The sequence below is a fragment of the Schistocerca americana genome, chromosome 2 (assembly GCF_021461395.2).
Source record: "Schistocerca americana isolate TAMUIC-IGC-003095 chromosome 2, iqSchAmer2.1, whole genome shotgun sequence".
NCBI classification, from domain to species: Eukaryota; Metazoa; Arthropoda; class Insecta; order Orthoptera; family Acrididae; genus Schistocerca; species Schistocerca americana.
The window spans coordinates 744,036,353-744,057,007 of record NC_060120.1 but is presented as its reverse complement, the minus strand read 5'-3'; the positions used below and the strand labels follow the sequence as shown (position 1 = coordinate 744,057,007).

Here is a 20,655-nt window from a genome sequence, read left to right as displayed (position 1 = left end):
TGAATATGAGCCTAGTGTCTATTGTTTTCTTTCAAACTGAGTTGCTCATCCATTGCTGATGCTGTTGAAATAAGGGGTGCAAAAACAGGATGAAAAATACTGAAAACAAAATCAGTCAAGCTCTCTGAATTTTTTTATGATATACTTGTCACTAAACTGGAGTGTGATAAGTTGTGAAAGTGAAGTGTCCAAGAAAAAAAGCTGTTAATAATAAGGGAAAGTGAAGATTCTAATAGTGACAAAAACTTTCTTAATATTTGAATAGAAGAAAATGAAGGTGCTTGAGCAATTAGAAATCATTCAAAGCTGCAGGCTTAAAAATGCCTGCCCAAGGCAAGGGACAGTAATAAAAATAGAATGTAACATGGTTTTGACATTAAAGAAAATTCTACTGTTGAATTAGGAAAATGCTCAGGACAGTGGAAAAATTACCATAATAGTATTGTGGGGAGGGGGCTTCTAGAGTAGGCACAGCAAAAGGTAATTTCTAAACAGCATACCATGTGGGCAACATGGTGGTAAACTGTATATTTGTTAAATTTCAACTATATCTGCAGAATAGTTTTGCTTATATAGCTTTTTCTAAAGTAGACATATTGTGTGTGTGTTTCATTCAAATGTGTAAACCTGAAAACTGCCATCATGAAGATCTTTTTCATGAACCGTTAACTGCCAATGGAATCTCCTTCAATGCAGATGAATTCAAACAAGGGTGTATTATTCTTAAAAATATAATCTACATGAAGGACAGCCCAAAACTGCAAGCAGATATGAAAACATCGAAAAAGTACACAATGTGTTATTGGACGATCAGCAATTAAAGGCATATGAAATAGCTGAAGCTGTAGGAATGTCAAAATTCAGTACATGGCAATAATTGAAAAATCTGATAACTATCAAGGCAACATAGATAAGGAATGGCTGGCTACTCAGTATTTGGAACTGTATGTAAATATTATCACACTGAGAGGATACGTGTAAATTGGATTACTTAGCAATATTAATTAGCAGCCCTTTTAACTGGCATAGAATCTTTCTTCACACACACACACACACACACACACACACACACAGTGCTACTATAAATGATTAATTCATTTTGAAATCTCTATATTTTCCGAAGTATCATGTACAAATATGACAGATGCAAGAACAGAACTATAAACTTACCAAGTTTCCATTTTGTTGCACTCTACAAATGTCATATGAGTGTTCCTCTGATCATACAAAATGCCCAGGTGGTAGTCAAGTTCGTTTTGTACCTTATGTAGGAACATCCTATCAGCAGTCATCACAGCAGCATTTATGCATTCTCTGAGCTGTTCCAGTGTTCTCAGCTCTAGGGGTACATAAATACGGTCCTTAATGTACTCCCAAAGAAAAATGTCACAAGACATTTCCAATTGCTACAGGGAGCCTCCTCAAAACCTTCATATGGAAACTAGACCCAGGAAGTTACTTAACCATTATAAGTGTGAGGTCTGTAGGTTTCAATCCATTGTTGACAACCTGAACCTGCCGGGGACAGTTAGACAACAGACTTTCTTACAAAGACAGCATCGAACACTTGCAGACAGTGCCATGAAATTAGTTACCATTGTCATTTTCTTACAGTCATACTAGTTTTCCTCTCTCATATTTCTTTAGGTGCAGAGGTGACAAAGTTCTGTCTAACAGAATTGAATGGGAGAATGGTGTTCCTGGAGGTGGTATTGTAAAATTATCCCTTTGGCGTAAATAGTGTAACATCAACATTAAGAATTCCAGTGCATTGATCCATCTTAGTGGGCAGTTTTTCAGAGTATTGTTCATCTTACAACAATGCCACAGAAACTCCTCAGGTACAACTCACAAGAGAGAGGCATTGAGACTTGAGGTATCAGAAATGAAATTCCTTAGATCCATCATCCAGAAGACAAAGATGAATAATTAAGGAATCTGGAGGTGGAAGGAAGAACTTGGAGGAATGGGCTGAACGTACTGGTTTTATAGATTTTTGACAGATAAGTTAGTTTATATTGATTGTAACGATGTAAAGAAAAGATAGATTGCTGGTCTGAGCTGCCGGAGATGGCAGTCGTGTACAAGGGTGTCCTTGCTTGTGGGAATGAATGTGTGTGTGTTTATCTTTTTCTGACAAAGGCTGTGGCTAGAAGCTAGTGTGTAAGTATCTTCTAGCTGTGCCTGTCTGCAACTTAATGCATCAGCTTTATGATAAGTAGCAATCTATCTTTTGCTTACATTGTTGGTATTCCAACCTAGAGTTTCCATTGTTTGATATTGATTTTAATCATTATTGCTGTGTTTTTACTTCGCCTGCCCAGCATAAGGACACCATTGCAAGTTTTAATGTTTTGGTGAGATTTGTGGACCTCATATTTGAGTCAAAGCTGTAATGGTTATCACACCTTAATGTCCTGGAAGCAAGTTCCCTGATGGTTTTTAACACTTTGGACTGCCTTAGTCACAAGTCCTGGGTAGCAAACTGAGCAAGTCTGCTCCAGTGTTACAAAGTTTTTATATGATCTCAGCTAGATTATAGTCATGGCGTACTGAGAAGTGAGTTTCAGGCTATCACTCATGCAGGGGCTAGATTGATTACTGGGGAAGTTTTATGGCAACCATAGCAAGGCTTTAGGAATCAAATAAGGGATAGAATGTACTCACTAGAAAAACACTGTTGTACTCCAAAACCAGTTGCCTTGTTCTCATACTACTTAATAACGGAAAATTGTGATGGTGGTGGGAGGATCCAACAGCCTACTTTTAAATTGGCTGTTTACTATTCAGTGCCTGCTCTGCGTGGTTAACCAAGCTATCTTAAGTCACATTATTTTACAAAGCTTGTCATGAAGTGGTCGCTGCTGATTGTTGTTTAGTAATCTATTGACTGTTTATCAGTATATACAATAGTTTTTAAGGCTGATGAATAAATTTGTTTTCACACAAAAAAATGTTCTTTTCCCAACAGAGGTATGCTGTGATCCCATTATCAACAAACAGTGGACTGATTGGCTGGGTGCCTCACTGTGATACACTTCACACACTTATAAGGGATTATAGAGAGAAAAAGAAAATATTATTAAACATTGAACACAGAATTATGCTTCGGGTAAATACACTTTAGTAAAGAATACATTTTGAACTATCTAATGATATAGATTGTTTAAAATTATCTGTAGCAGTACCCATTTTGTTAACTGCTGTACATTAGAAAATATAATTAATACCTTGTTATAATTATAGATGGCACCAGATTATGACCACCTAACACTGATGCAAAAAGTGGAAGTGTTTGAACACGCATTAGAGCACACACAAGGAGATGACTTATCACGACTTCTCTGGCTTAAATCACCGTCATCAGAAGTATGGTTTGATAGACGTACAAATTATACTCGCTCCCTTGCTGTCATGTCAATGGTTGGTTACATACTGGGCTTAGGAGACAGGTAAAGAAAAATCTGGTTCTAATACAAACCAACTTTCATTATTTGCAAATAATGGTGATTACTTTTAAAGAGGCCCACTTGAGTTCTTTTGCTATTTGTATATTTATTGTGGTATTATTAGAATTATTGTTTTCCCTTTTTTACCAAATACTAAATATTTTCTATTTAATTCTTGTAATTTTCAGGCATCCTTCAAATTTGATGTTAGATCGGCTGAGTGGGAAAATTTTGCATATAGATTTTGGAGATTGTTTTGAAGTAGCAATGACAAGAGAAAAGTTCCCAGAGAAGATTCCGTTTAGGCTTACTCGCATGCTGATTAATGCAATGGAGGTAAAATATTTACACCAAATCTTTATTTTTTTAAATTGTGTGCATTGTTCCTTGTATAGCGTAGTCTTTTAAGTGGTGTACTGTCCCTGCAGTAATGACTTCTTCTTTAAATTACTTATTTTCAATTTTATCTTAGCTTATCCTTTTCTCGTATGTCCAATTTTGAGATATGTAAATAAATAAAAATTACCACCATACGAATTCAGATTGCTAAAATATTCTGTCTGACCTTTTTTTGTATATATAGGTTGTGGGTTGTTCCCCCCCTCCCCTCTCCAGTGTCATTTTCCTAATTTTTTTTATTGCTGTTTTCAACAGAAATTTTATTAGCTCTCATCCTATTGCTTTGCAGTGATTTTATTTTGCAGATAATTTTATACAGAATGAGCATTCCCTTTACTCATATGTGCAAAGTCACATTGTTGTGGCTTGTTTCTTTATGCAAAAGTGGTACAACCTAAACTGTAACACACAAGTGCTTGTCTGAAGTACGTACCACTTTGTTGAACACCTGTCACTCCATATTTTTTACTCTTATAATGTTGTTACTCCGTGGCGTGTAAGTGATCAGCTGCTTTAATCTGTGTGCCTTAGTGCTGCCTGAGGAGACGTGTTTTAATTGAAGTGTAACCAGATTTTCATCTCCATAGCTAATTCAGCTCATGAATGAGTCATGAATCATGCGAAGGTGTTTCCTGCACTCTGAGGAATGGAACCATCAGTCACTTGGGAACAAGTCACACTGCACAGTAACTTAAATTTGGTATTCCACTAAGAGAAGGACTCATTGACTAGGCTAGTGCCTAAGACCTTGTTAGTGCCAAATTATAAGTAGAACTTAGCTATGCCACTATTATGTTTACCAATGAAATGCTCAGTCTTGCTTTGCACCTTCAGTAAATCAGTGTTAATGTTACTTATTCAGCAGTTTCAAAGCATATTCAGCAGTTCTGCATATAATTCAAATACTGTGGCTCTGCCATATGTTGTGCAATTTCTCAGTGTTTTTCCGTATGAAGAATGTGAGTAAAGCATTGTTCTGAATCTGATCAATTAGTTACTGTGTACATTGTTTTCTCTGTTATTATACAAAGATAAATTGAAGACACTTATGTCACACCCAATTTAAATGCAAATTATGTATGTGAAGATATCACGAGGGCAATGGTGAGCTGTATGCGAAGAACAAATAGTTCCGTTGTGAGAAAGTCACAAAAAATATGTACCTCCCAAATGTAATAAAAAAATATTCATTTTTATGACATTGAAATGGTGTGATGAGGATGAGAAATCGGAAAATAAATTTTCCGTGGGTTAATAAACTCAATTGCCAAGTGAGATACAGAGCTGAAGAAGGAGCACCTCAACCATAATCATTGAATTTCATCCACAACTGTATAAGCATCTAGAATGGTACAGAATGAGTTGCATCAGGAATGTTAGAAGTGTCTCATGATGAAATTTGCCAAGAGATTAAAATCACAGACTACAGAGCAATACTTGAGATGAAACAACTGACGGGTTTTGCTAGAATCAGTTTGTCATTGTACTAATGTTGGTAAAAGAAAGCAATTATTTATTCTCAGACAGTTATGTTGCTGAAACTACTTCCAAAAGCAGAATTTGAAAACTAAAATTAATCATGGTAAAAAATTCAACTATATTAATCAGTACAGTACAACTATTCAATGGCTTTGGTCTTCTTGATACCTGACAACCACTATTGATGTCAGTGATGTGTACGAGTGTAGTTTAGATATGCACTTCCTTTTCTTCCTGGAATTTGACTGTATTTTCTCTAAACCCTTTTACAACTTCCTTGACATATGACAAACAAACCATTCTTATTTTAACTTCCTAAAGTGTGTTAAATTTCAGAAATAGTATCATTGTAATAAGGTACTGGGATTTGAGTGTCCCATGATATTCCCAAATTGAGTAATGCTAACTAATATGGCTTGACACCTTTCCCATTTCATACCAGTTTAAGCCATAGAGACACATTATTATTATTGTTTTTATTATTATTTTTTATTCAGTATATTTATTGTGCTGAGATGTTCTGCGATCATGTGGTAGGATAAAAATGGACCTTGAGAATTAAATTTGAAATTTTTTATGCTCTTTATCCTCTACATACCTCCGAACATAATGTTAGATAGTAACCACTCACAACTTCGACAGATCATGCAGAATATACGTGACCTGCTTACTAATGAAACATTTTGGTGAGATGATAAGTCAACCCCTAGTATGACATCACATGAATTAGGCTTAGTGTTCAATGTAATTTATGGGGGCTGCTGGTGAGTGTGAATACCTTTCCATGAACACTCCCATGCAGACAATTTACCCTTGGTGCATCTCAACTGAGACTTAAATGCATGAAATTTTGTTGATAACAGAGTAAATGTGAACCAAGCATATTCCTTCCACACTTTAAACTTTTATAGGGTTTTCAGTGTGCATATTAACATGAAAAATGTTTTTGTGAATACAAAATTACGCTTTTCAAAGGTAATACATTGTTAAAATGTGAAAATATGATAAAGTATCATGGAAATATAAGATAAAAGAAATGTATGTCAGCTACTTAATGAAACCTCACAAGGTACTCTTATTAGTTGTGCCTCTGTTGGTAATCAAAATCAGTACACAGTTAAGTTTCAGAAATCATTTTTCTGTGAAGCATTTCTGCCACAACAATGAAATACACAAAACTGTGGAGATGACCACATATTACTGCATCACCAAAGGCAGGAAACCAGGTTGATGATCCAAACTACATCTTTTCGGTTTCTCACCATGAGAAAATGTATACTGGTTGATTTTGAACATAACCTCAAACACATCCCAGAGTAAGATTATTTTTCTTGGAAACAGATTTTAAACTTAGTAAAGCACGCTGAAGATAGTTTTTAGGAAATTAAAATGACACTGCCTTTTATGATCTACATTGACATCTATACTCCAGAACCGGCAGAGGGTACGTCCCATTATACCAGTTATTAGGTAGGGTTTCTTTCTATTCCATTCATGTACTAGAGCATGGGAAGTACGATTCCTATGCAAGCGATACATAGAGGGTTGTAGCATATGTAGGGGGGGGGGGGGGGGGGCCTACACTACAACTAGTATGTTCGTCCCACTGGTGCTTCCACTCTTCAAAACATTTTTTTGTAGTCATCTTTAGAAATGGCTGACTGTTTTTCGCCCTCATTTTTTCCTTGGTTTCTTCCGTGTTGTCAAATCGGTGTCCTTTCGTGCCCTTTTTCATGTGTGGAAATGAGAAAAAGTCATACGGAGCCAGGTCAGATGATTAACGTGTGTGGGCAATGGAACCATGCTATTTTTAGCCAAAAACTGTCTAATAAGGATGGCTATGTGTGTAGGTGTGAGGAACAAACTTGGCAGCAATCCTTTTCATTCCCAAATCTTCCATTAAAATTTGCTGACCCTAGCTCCAAGATAACCCACTAATGTCTGACAATTGATCAATTGCCCGTTGATGGTCTGTGACCATACGCTCTGCTCTTCAATTTTTTCAATATTTTCATTGATTTGAGCAGTTGATGGACGTCCAGAATGAGGTTTGTCATCAGTAGGCATGTTGCCATTTTTAAATCGAGCAAACCACTTGTACACTTGAGTTTTTCCCAAAGCATCACCTTGGTAACATCTTTTCAACACTAAAACAGTTTCATAAGCATTTTTACCTAGTGTTGTGTTGTTGTGGTCTTCAGTCCTGAGACTGGTTTGATGCAGGTCTCCATGCTACTCTACCCTGGGCAAGCTTTCTTGATCTCCCAGTACTTACTGCAACCTACATCCTTCTGAATCTTCTTAGTGTATTCATCTCTTGGTCTCCCTCTACGATTTTTACCCTCCACGCTTCCCTCCAATGCTAAATTGGTGATCCCTTGATGCCTCAGAACATGTCCTACCAACCGGTCCCTTCTTCTTTTCAAGTTGTGCCACAAACCCCTCTTCTCCCCAATTCTATTCAATACCTCCTCATTAGTTATGTGATCTACCCATCTAATCTTCAGCATTCTTCTGTAGCACAACATTTCGAAAACTTCTTGTCCAAACTATTTATCGTCCATGTTTCACTTCCATACATGGCTACACTCCATACAAATACTTTCAGAAATGACTTCCTGACACTTAAATATATACTCGATATTAACAAATTTCTCTTCTTCAGAAACGCTGTCCTTGCCATTGCCAGTCTACATCTCTCTCCTTTGACCATCTACTAACAAAGAGATAGAGGGGCTGGCCAGTACTTACCTCAGCTGAGTACAGCCGATAGATACACAAAAAACAGAACCGAAAATTTACGTTCCTAGCTTTCAGAACAAATGTTCCTTCATCAGGGAGGAGAGAGGGGAAGGAAAGGGAAGAAGGGAAAGTGGATTCAGTTATTCACAACCCAGGTTATGAAGCAACAGGGAAAGGAAACCAGGGAGGGTAGCAAGGATGGAGGCATGGTTGTCAGAGATCTTTGGCTTCCCTCTGGCAACCATGCCTCCATCCTTGCTACCCACCCTGTTTTCCTTTCCCTGTTGCTTCATAACCTGGGTTGTGAGTAACTGAATCCAATTTCCCTTCTTCCCTTTCTTTCCCCTCTCTCCTCCCTGATGAAGGAACATTTGTTCCGAAAGCTAGGAACGTAAATTTTCAGTTCTGTTTTTTGTGTATCTATCGGCTGTACTGAGCTGAGGTAAGTACTGGCCAGCCCCTCTATCTCTTTGTTAGTATTTGTTTCACATCTTTATATGAGATTTTCCATTAACTACTTTGACCATCATCAGTTATTTTGCTTCCCAAATAGCAAAACTCCTTTACTACTTTAAGTGCGTCATTTCCTAATCTAATTCCCTCAGCATCACCTGACTTAATTCGACTACATTCCATTATCCTAGTTTTGCTTTTGTTGGTGTTCATCTTATATCCACCTTTCAGGACACTGTCCATTCCGTTCAACTGCTCTTCCAAGTCCTTTGCTGTCTCTGGCAGAATTACAATGTCATTGGCGAACCTCAAAGTTTTTATTTCTTCTCCATGGATTTTAATACGTACTCCGAATTTTTCTTTTGTTTTCTTTACTGCTTGCTCAATATACAGATTGAATAATATCGGCAACAGGCTACAACCCTGTCTCACTCCCTTCCCAACCGCTGCTTCCCTTTCATGCCCCTCAACTCTTATAACTGCCATTTGGTTTCTGTACAAATTGTAAATATCCTTTCACTCCCTGTATCTTACCCCTGCCACCTTTAGAATTTGAAAGAGAGTATTCCAGTCAACATTGTCAAAAGCTTTCTCTAAGTCTACAATTGCTAGAAACGTAAGTTTGGCTTTCCTTAATCTATTTTCTAAGATTAGTCGTAGGGTCAGTATTGCCTCACGTGTTCCAACATTTCTATGTAATCCAAACTGATCTTCCCTGAGGTCGGCTTCTACCAGTTTTTCCATTCGTCTGTAAAGAATTTCACGTTAGTATTTTGCAGCTGTGACTTATTAAATTGATAGTTCGGTAATTTTCACATCTGTCAACACCTGCTTTCTTTGGGATGGGAATTATTATATTCTTCTTGAAGTCTGAGGGTATTTCTCCTGTCTCATACATCTTGCTCATCAGATGGTAGAGTTTTGTCCTGGCAAACTCTTCATGCAGTATTGTATCTCCCATTTCATATTCATCTACATCCTCTTCCATTTCCATAGTATTGTCCTCAAGTACATCGCCCGTGTATAGACCCTCTATATACTCCTCCCACATTTCTGCTTTCCTTTCTTTGCTTAGAACTGGGTTTCCATCTGAGCTCTTGATATTCATACAAGTGACTCTCTTTTCTCCATAGGTCTCTTTAATTTTCCTGTAGGCAGATCTGTCTTACCCCTCGTGAGTTAAGCCTCTACATCCTTACATTTGTCCTCTAGCCATCCCTGCTTAGCCATTTTGCACTTCCTGTCGATCTCATTTTTGAGACGTTTGTATTCCTATTTGCCTGCTTCATTTACTGCGTTTTTATATTTTCTCCTTTCGTCAATTAAATTCAATATTTCTTCTGTTACCCATAAATTTCTACTAGCCCTCATCTTTTTATCTACCTGATCCTCTGTTGCCTTTACTACTTCATCTCTCAGAGCTACCCATTCATCTTCTACTGTATTTCTTTCCCCCATTCCTGTCAATTGTTCCCTTATGCTCTCCCTGAAACTCTGTACAACCTCTGGTTTAGTCAGTTTATCCAGGTCCCATCTCCTTAAATTCCCAACTTTTTGCAGTTTCTTCAGTTTTAATCTACAGTTCATAACCAATAGATTGTGGTCAGAGTTCACATCTGCGCCTGGAAATGTTTTACAATTTAAAACCTGGTTCCTAAATCTCTGTCTTACCATTATATAATCTATCTGAAACCTGTCAGTATCTCCAGGCTTCTTCCATGTATACAACCTTCTTTTATGGTTCTTGAACCAAGTGTTAGCTATGATTAAGTTATGCTCTGTGCAAAATTCTACCAGACGGCTTCCTCTTCCATTTCTCACCCCCAATCCGTATTCACCCACTATGTTTCCTTCTCTCCCCTTTCCTACTCTCGAATTACAGTCACCCATGACTATTAAATTTTCGTCTCCCTTCACTACCTGAATAATTTATTTTATCTCATCATACATTTCATCAATTTCTTCGTCATCTGCAGAGCTAGTTGGCATATAAACTTGTACTACTGTAGAAGGCGTGGGCTTCGTATTTATCTTGGCCACAATAATGCGTTCACTATGCTGTTTGTAGTAGCTTACCCACATTCCTATTTTCCTATTCATTATTAAACCTACTCCTGCATTACCCCTATTTGATTTTGTATTTATAACCCTGTAGTCACCTGACCAGAAGTCTTGTTCCTCCCGCCACCGAACTTCACTAATTCCCACTATATCTAACTTTAACCTATCCATTTCCCTTTTTAAATTTTCTAATCTACCTGCCCGATTAAGGGATCTGACATTCCACACTCCGATTCGTAGAACGCAAGTTTTCTTTCTCCTGATAATGACATCCTCTTGAGTAGTCCCCGCCCGGAGATCTGAATGGGGGACTATTTTACCTCCGGAATATTTTACCCAAGAGGACGCCATCATCATTTAACCATACAGTAAAGCTGCATGCGCACGGGAAAAATTACAGCTGTAGTTTCCCCTTTCTTTCAGCCGTTCGCAGTACCAGCACAGTAGAAAACAGAATTTCTCAGCTGAATGTTGTTCACTTAAACTTGCTATAATGAAAAACAAAACTAGAATGAAATAGTACTATCAAAAACAATCACTGCAGATGAACAGAACAAGCGAGGCCAACAAACTGAACTGGCAGTGAGTTGCGCTGTGTGTGTCTAGCGGCAGAAATGCGTACTACACAAGCACACCACATGGCAATGTTATTCCAGGTTTTTTTTGGTACCCCCTCGTATGCCTAGAGTCATAATTTAAAGCCAGTTCTTGAAACTTTTTCAAGAACCTGCCAGTTCGATGTCTTCATAATCTCTGAGACTTTTCTCCCAAAAGTTGAACATACCTGCGACCATTCGTGTTGCCCTTCTGTGTATACGTTCAATAATCCCCTGCTAGTCCTATTTGGTACATGTCCCATGAGCAACATTCTATAATGGGTGGCACAAGTGTTTTGTAAGCAATCTCCTTTGTAGACTGACTGCATTTCTTCCAGTATTCTATCAATAAACCAAAGTCTACCACATCTACCACCTACTTTACTTTTCAGTGAGCCTGTGTAATCATTACATTTCATATACCTACAAAGTGTTATGCCCAGGTATTTGTACGAGTTGGCCCAGTCCAGTGGTGACCCATTGATAGTATAGTTATAAGAATTTTTTTCTTTTCTTTTTATGAAGTGCACCATTTTACATTTCTGAACATTTAAAGCAAGTTGTCAATCTTTGCACCACTTAGAAATCTTATCAAAAGCTGACTGAATATTTATGCAGCTTCTTTCAGACCGAAATTCATTATAGGTAACTACATCATCTGCAAAAAGTTTGTGGTTACTATTAATATACAACATGAACAACAAGCGTTCTAACAGAGTTTGCTGCAGCACACCCAAGGTTACTTCTACATCTGACAATGACTCTCCATCCAAGACAACATGCTGTATCCTCCCTACCAAAAAGTCCTCTATCTAGTCATAAATTTTGCTTGATACCCCACATGATCATACTTTTGACAGTAAGCTTTTCAGAAATCTACCCGACTGCCTCAGTCCAAAGCTTTCAGTACGTTGTGAGAAAAGTGTGATTATGGTTTCGCATAATCGATGTTTTCGGAATCCATGCTGGCTGTCATGAGGGACATCATTCTTTCTAAGATACGTCATTATGTTTGAACTCAGAATTTATTTGCTACTGTGGAAGCATCATCAGCTAACAAAGGATTTCTATCTTAAATCTGTTATTGGATTTGTTCAGCAAAACCAGAGGTTCTGTGTGGGTCTTCTTGGAAAAAACAGCAAATGGGTATTATAGAAGAATTGATTTCCCTAGGCAAGTACTCTTGCTTCAGTCTACATAACATCCTCGCAAATGAGCAACATGTTGATGGAATGGCACAGTTTATTTACACAAACAAAAGTAGCCAGCTCCACAAAGCAAGAACTCGAAGAAGTGGGAGAAAAGCTGACATTGTCTGTTGATTTTACTGTGATGATAACTTTCTGAATGCAAATCATTTGAAGACCAAAATTTTCTCACTCCTGCATAACGGAGAAGCAAATAGGATGCTGAATGTATCATGTTGCAGTTAAAGCTCACAAACCTAAGTTCTGCCTAAGTATTTTAAGCTCACTTAGGACGGATATAAAACAATCAGAAAGCGCAACACAGAATGCCCAACATCTATCAACATACCACAGAATTCCCAATGCCTATCAACATACCACAGAATTCATAACATCTATCAACATACCACAGTATTCGCAACATGTGCTTTGATTACACTTCCTGGCGGATTAAAACTGTATACCGGGCTGAGACTTGAACTCGGGAGTAAAATCTCAGTTCAGCACACAATTTTAAAATTTAAATCTGCCAGGAAGTTTCATATCAGTGCATACTCTACTGTCGAATGAAAATTTCATTTTGGAGGTGTGCTTTTGTGTTCAACAGTGAACCAAATCTGTACAAAGGAGGATCTGTTGACAGAAAATGAAAAGACTCTTAATGCAAATGGAAATCATGTAATCCTACTCGGAATATAAAATACAGTTATATGTATACTCAGAATTATGAATGTGCTGCAGTGCGTTTGGTTGGAGTAGAATTCAAATCTCTATCCAGCCATCCTGATTTATATTTTCCATAGTTTCCCAAAATTACAACAGTAAATAGTGGGAAGATTTCTTTGGCTGGACCAGGGGCAGTTCCTTCTTTCACTTTGTGTAACTGAGTTGGTGCTCCATTTGTAATGCATTAGGAGGGATTATTTAATAATGATCTAACTTCCTTCCTATACTTGACCATATTTTCAGTTTGTCATTTGCTGTTCTGTAAAACATTTCTGGTTTATCCTGTGACACATGCAAAGAGCATGAAAACTGCGAAGGGAACAGAGCAAAATATGTAGAAGAAAAATACACAATGTACATAATAGAGACTCATGATAATGAAAGAATGTGAATGTCTCAAATTAACATACTTAGTATATCCCAGAAGAAAATTTAGATTCAAGAAAAACTTCTCCACTTTAAAGGAAGTTAATGTCAGTCAACATATTTTCATTTTCTTCTCAATGAGTGCTTTCTTTCCTTATTTGTTTTCTTTTTTTGAAAATAAAAACTAGTTTTCTCAATTGTTTACTTTGCTCACAACTTTATTTACTTATTTACTTTATTGTATGCTCAGCAATTGCATGCGGATAATAACACTGCCACATAAGATAATATGACTTGCAGTTAAAACAACATTAATTGTTTGCTTGTAGGTTACAGGAATAGAAGGGACATATCGCCGCACATGTGAGTCCGTCATGTCTGTGCTTCATCGCAACAAGGACAGTCTAATGGCAGTTCTAGAAGCATTTGTGTATGATCCACTGCTGAACTGGAGACTCATTGATAATGCCACACCCAAAGCAAAACGCTCAAAAGCCCAAACTGATTTGTCTGTTTCATCATCATCACAAGAACATGGTGATATACTGGATGCGGGTGGCAGTCTAAGTGCTACTGCTGCTAAGAAGGGTGTGCCTGGCAGCATGGAAAATATAGGTATGTGCAGAGAATTCGACGATCTTTCCATATATTATGATTCTTTTTTTAATTTTACAATTTGACATCTGTTTGTAATCGAAAAGAAACTATATTGAGAGTAAAAATCAGAAAACGGATAGCCAGTTTTTCCTTGATTTTTTTTAAGTCCCAAGCTTGTGTTACACCCATGATAAACCTAACATAATTTACAGTATAATAACTTTGACAGAGGGGCAAAAAAGTAATGGTAACTAATTCTAGAAAGAAATATAATAGAAAGAAAAAACTGTGTGGAGAGATAGGCAGTAAGGTAACTCGCAATGCATAGCAGACATGGCCAAATTTATCAAAATTAGTTTCCTAAGCTACAGTAGTTAAAGATATGTTGAGTTTCATGTCAATACTTTAGAAAAGGATGGGAAGTAGAGTATGTAAAAATGTAACACAGTTACACATGTCAGCTCAGCAGGTAAACAAATTAAATGTGTTCACACCTCTTGTAAAATCAGATATAGAAAAAAATAAACTGGTTGGCACAGAGAAAATTTTGTGACATCATGATGCTGAGGCACTGCAAGTTCCTTAGAAGTGTGGCATGCGCTGGTATTGCTAATGAATTTAGTGTCACTTAAACAAGAAGTTATCATAATGTGCAGCGAGGTGTTTCTCACAACTTTTCCAACAGTTTTAATCAATGACTGTTATGTAGACTTAGAAGATGTAGAATATTGTGTGTTGTTTTGAACCTTTATGGCAGATTAAAACTGTTTGCCAGTGTGGGACTCAAAACTGAAACCACACTGTTTATGGGTAATGCTGTGACCAATAGCTATACTAGCGAGACTCTTGACCAGTCCCCACCATTAAAGTTGTCAGTAAGAGCATTGCCAGTGAAAAGACAAAGTTCTGAGTTAAATCTGGTCAGCACACAGTTTTAAACTGCCAGGAACTTTCAGAATATGAACGTTTTCATCCAGTTGAAATGACAAAACAGTTCAACACAGTCACAACACATTCATTGGCCACTAACTTGGTGTTTGCTTTTCTCAACTTGTGGCCACTGTGAAATGAAGAATGCATTATGTTCTTCACTGCTGCAACCACATTTTTGCTACAGACCATGTTCTCCGTAGACAGAGTTGGTCCTAAAAGAAAGTAATCAAAATATTTTCAGCTTAACAAGCTGCATAGAGTACAGCGAGAGAAAAAATGATAGATGACCAGCAGACAGTAATGTTCCTGCTGTCTCACATCATAAACCTGACCATCATGCTGCTGTGTCCATCACATTCAGAAGTTGCAGACAGTCCTGACAAAAGGAAGTGAAGTATTGTTGCTAGATAAGTGGTGTCCCAGAAGGAGTGGTCAATATTCAGGGATATGACAGGAACAATCATTAAGAGCAAAAAAAAACTCTAGTAAACTCGGGTTCTAAAATGCATGCCTCAAGAACTATGAGCACTTTGTCATTGTCAGTGCTGTGAAACAAATGTCTTCTACTGCACAAGATCCTTGCTTTCCATATTTTGAGAAGTGGTATGTGAAGTGGCAGTAGAAACAATTTACACTAGACTGACTGTAATGCATACTTCAACTTCTTTCATATTCAAGAAGACACTTCTTCATTATGCTACATTTGACACATCATTGTTCTCTCTGTCTCTTTTTCCACTCCAGCTGTGTGCTCTATATGGCAGAAATGTTCCTTCTTCCAACTTTTTCTCAAACTTTATTTACTCAGAAAACTATCTTAGCATCATTGATTACTTGAGGGCAATGATAATATAAGCAATATTAAGAGAGACCAGAAAATAATAATAATAATAAAAAAACATCAAATGACGCCACATATTTATGCAGAAACAGTAAAGGAAATAACAGAAAAATATATGCTCACCAATCCATGGTGGCCATTTTGACAACACTGTCCAAACATATTTGCTAACCATAAATTTATTATAATGCAATGTTAAATGTCTTTTGTACAGACAATAGATTATATAGGTACATTCATTGTTAAACAGTGAAGTAATGCTTCTTTTCTGCAATATAGGAGACAACAACCAACCAGAAGCACTGAACAAGAAGGCTTTAGCAATAATAACACGTGTTCGAGAGAAGTTAACTGGCTGTGACTTTTCCCATGAGAAAGATCTGACAGTTCAAAAGCAAGTGGATCTCTTGATACAACAAGCCACTTCTAATGAAAATCTGTGTCAATGTTATATTGGCTGGTGAGTGTTTTGCATATTAAAACATTGAGCTATACTATAAAAACAGAAAAAGAACACTTTGCGAAGTAAGATTTACAGCACCTTCTTTTTCTGTATTACCTTATCATAGTATAACAGAGCTACAGGAATAACATAAAAGCCAGCCATGGCCGAGCAGTTCTAGGCGCTTCAGTCTGGAACTGTGCGACTGCTACGGTCGCAGGTTCGAATCCTGCCTCGGGCATGGATGTGTGTGATGTCCTTAGGTTAGTTAGGTTTAAGTACTTCTAAGTTCTAGGGGACTGATGACCTCAGATGTTAAGTCCCATAGTGCTCAGAGCCATTTGAACCATTTGAAATAACATAAAACAATTTTCTATATTCTGAAGATGTTTATTAGTTATTGGCCATAGTTGTTGTATGTTCCCTTTGGTAATTGAGAATTTAATGGGGGAAATCTAGTTGATAAGACTTACAAGATGTCATTGATATGTAATGTCATCACATCATATCATATATCTCTGTTGTTTGTCTTGTCTTTCATGGACTGCCTGTAACATTATCTCATATGTACCACTGCCTGAACTTTGCCATGAAAGAGTACTGCACATATCATTATCTAATTGCCAAAAAAGAATAGCTAAGTGTACAAATTACAATGTTTATCATAAATGGCTAAAAAAACTTCCACACTCATTGTATTCATATGTATGACAATGCATTGTTATATGCGTGGTTAAAGTGATTTACAAAAGGAATCAAATCTGCAATAAGTAAAAATACAACACGAAAAGTATTCTTTACCAAATGGCAGGTAATATATATAATATTACATCAGTTATACCAGAAAACTGCACTAAACAAGATTCAATAAAAGATAAGCATAATATTCTGAATGAAGAAGGGAAATTATAAACACTAGAAAAGAACTTACAATCAAACAATGGATTTTCATAATGGAATGTAACAATATTATGAAAAGGAAAGTTTCAACTCACTGTTTAGGAGAGGCTGGAATTTAAAATGTCATGTGATGGTAAATACTTAGTCTTACCAATGAATGGTGAGTAGGATTGGTTTAACAAGAGGGGGGGGGGGGGGGGGAGGAGGAAAGGAGAGAAATATTGAACAGTGTTGAATCGAAAGAAATGGATATATTTATAGTATCGTTGCAAATGAATGCCTCCAGCAAATGTACAATAAACAGTGAGCAAGAGGAAATTATCATTTTACAAAGGAAAGATTGTCATAATTATGTCAGAGAATACAAACATAATAGGACAGTTTGGTTTAATAAAAGCAGAGCAGTGCTGTGCAGTCAACTTTTAATCTTTCGTTTGTATCTGTTATTGCCACTCCAATTGTTGCCTTCAACTGTCCAAAATACAAAAATTCATTAATAACTTCATTGTTAATTTGTAGAATTTTCTGTTTGATGTGTTGTTAATATATTATTTAAGTATTATTGCAATGGGTTTTAAGACTAGCTTTCAAACTTTGTTTATTAATTTTTTTTTCCTGTTAACTGCTGAATTTTTCCTCCTCTTAGAACAAGAAGTACAGTGTTATTCCCAAAAGTGGATGTTAGGATATGCTCCCTTAACAACACATTCCCTCATTCTTGTCCCAGGTTAAGTATCTGCTCTGAGGCCCCTGATAGTAATTTGCTGCATTAGATCTTTTTGCCCAACCCCTTTTCAAATTCTTAATTTCTCACTATCGTGATGAAGTCTAATGGAAGTTGTAAGCATTTGCGTATAAGTTCTCCTATACTAATTCAGGTTGAAGCAAAGCTGTATTTCTCAAGGGCTTTTGTTATAGATTTTGTGAAACTGTGTTAAAAGTTTACGTATCTCGTGTGAATGGTAATTGATATGAATTGCTCCATTATATAATTTTGTTCACAACTTAGAAGTGGCTACTACGAACAGTGGACAATTGCTGATCATTATGTCAGCTATAAATCCAATGTTTTTTTCCATCTGATGATTTTATTGAATACAAGGGGTAGTCATAAAGTTTTCATTATCACCTTGAAAACATGAAGCTGCAACCATGAAACTTGATGATAGTGTTAGCCCTCTGCATATTTATCCTTCAATTTAACACATTTCTCCCAACAATGAATGACATGGTGGAGAACTTCAATATAAAACTCTGCAACTCAGCTGTTTAGGAAATGATCCACCTTGAAAATCATCTCATCGTCATTTGGGAAGTATCTGCCAAGCAATTGTTTGTTCATCCAAGGAAAGAGAAAGAAGTCACTGGTACGATGTCAGGGGAATGTGGGTGGGAAGGAAGGGGGGGGGGGGGGGGGGAGGCAAAAACTGATAGCTCAAAGAAGCAGCATGTGTGACTGCATCCTGTGCAGAATGACCTGGAGCAAAAATACCCCCTTGGACAGTTTTCCACAATGCGTCATCCAGACAGCCTCCCATAAACTCATTACGATATTTCGTAAGTAGGCTCCTGTGGTGGTTTACCCTTACAAGAATAATCTGTTAGCACCACCCCATAGTAGTCCCAAGAAGCACCTTGCATTATTATTATTATTATTATTATTATTATTCTGGAGGGGGGGTCTGCAATTTTTCCACTGCTGCCCTGCCTCAGTTCTCGGAACTTCCTATTGTACTACTTATTAAGGCTTATTCCACATTCCATTCATGTATAGAGTGCAAGGAGAATGTCAAAATGTTGTGCGTGTGGTCTTTACCAGGATTTCTTTAAGCAGGTCTATGAAATGGTTTATTCGCAAGATATGACAATGTAAACCTCAATGTTGTTGAAAATGATAAGTGTGTGGAGCCACTTCCTATTCATATGAGCAGTGTGAGGTGGAAGGGGGGACTGATATCACTAGTTTTGACCATGATTTATGGGTTCTCTCCTGCTTTATTAAAAAAATAATACTATTTTTGTTGGTAATATTTTTACAATGCTTCTTTTATTCCAGGTGCCCTTTCTGGTAACTGCTAGTCACTGCAGTCTCTCTACAGTGAAGTCATGTTTAAGAACACTTAAAGCTAGTCAGCAGATTATGATCATATGTTTACAAGAAAAGTGTAATAGTCTGTGTGATGTGTAACTGGAAAATTAAAATCATAGCTACTGTAAATTTATATGTATATGTGATTGTATATAATTATGCATGTAATATATTCTTCAGCCTGCCAGACATTTTTGAGACTGTATGAAGTACTGAGTGTAAGAACTTTCATTCCATTGTTATGTAAATTATATTCAGATATATTTTGTTGAATGCTGTAATAATGTTTTTTTGTGGATCAAGTGAACTGTAAAACAGAGCTCAAAACTTTATTTTTTGTAGATTAAGTGCTCCTTCAAGGTTTAAACATTCATCTCAAATTAATAAAAGAACAAATCTTTTGAAAAATCTTATCATGACAGACAGATGTGATGCACATTTACTTTATTGCTTATTTTTGTCTACTTACTGATGACTGCAAAAAGAAATTGCAGATATTTATGAATTGTAAGTTATAATGTGTGGGCCTTTTTTACATTAAGGTCCATCACAATACAGTCCAAAGAAGCAACTAAACACTATGAATTGCTGTAAAGGTAGCATTCAGAGTGAAACTTGCTTTCAGTAATTAATACTATTGTGTGGTTGACCTAATAGGTTTGTCAGGCACAGCCTGTGATGAATCATGTCATTACATTGCTGTCATCTGCCACTGTTGAAGTAGAATACCATGAGTGAATGGAGGTACTTGGAGAGAGGGATAATGTGCTCTTCTTTATGAAATGAATAGCTTATCTGTGACCCATTTCTGTACATCCTTATAAGCAACTTGAAGTAGGCCATTCCTTCTTGTGTATACGACATTCTCTGTGGAATGTTTCCCTCTATTATATTCTCTGTTAAAACATAGATTTCTGTTATAACAGGATGACCTGGCCAAATAGAGTGGTTCGTACCTACAGTGAGGCTAATTGGAGAGGCAAATCTGTGTTATCTGGTGCCCGGAAAACTGTACTATGTTTTGCACTTTTGTTATCTGTCAGGCTATCTACTTAGTAATGATGTTTAAATCATGTAAGGAGTGATTGGTCCCTGTTGCCTGTTTATGGTAGTCAGAAACATCTGCTTGTTTTTCTGTATACCAAGTTTTATTTGCAAATAGTTATCATTACAAGTAAAAAACCTTAATTTGTACAATATCAGACCAAATTTAGTCTCTTAAATTTCTGTGATTAATTGCAGGATGGATACATTGGAGGTGTGTTCAAACAGTAAGGTGACTATATATATTTATGGAAAAATATTTATTTATTCACCATTATTCATGTTGTTCCCTTCAAAGTAATCCCCCTCAGATAATATACACTTGTGCCAACACTTCTTCCAATCCTCGAA

The 20,655-nt window shown here is 36.8% G+C and overlaps 1 protein-coding gene across 2 annotated transcripts in view; it reads left to right on the top strand.

Annotated features, from left to right (window-relative positions):
* LOC124594853 (serine/threonine-protein kinase mTOR) overlaps nt 1–19,579 on the top strand; it is a 264,014-nt gene extending 244,435 nt beyond the window's left edge. For both annotated transcript variants that reach the window (XM_047133312.1, XM_047133311.1), the window contains 6 exons: nt 2,972–3,112; nt 3,247–3,452; nt 3,638–3,785; nt 13,788–14,073; nt 16,109–16,289; nt 19,228–19,579. In XM_047133312.1, coding sequence (XP_046989268.1) covers nt 2,972–3,112; nt 3,247–3,452; nt 3,638–3,785; nt 13,788–14,073; nt 16,109–16,289; nt 19,228–19,243 — 978 coding nt within the window. In that variant the 3' untranslated portion in view covers nt 19,244–19,579. The remainder of the gene's footprint in view (nt 1–2,971; nt 3,113–3,246; nt 3,453–3,637; nt 3,786–13,787; nt 14,074–16,108; nt 16,290–19,227) is intronic.
* The last annotated feature ends 1,076 nt before the right edge of the window (nt 19,580–20,655 follow it).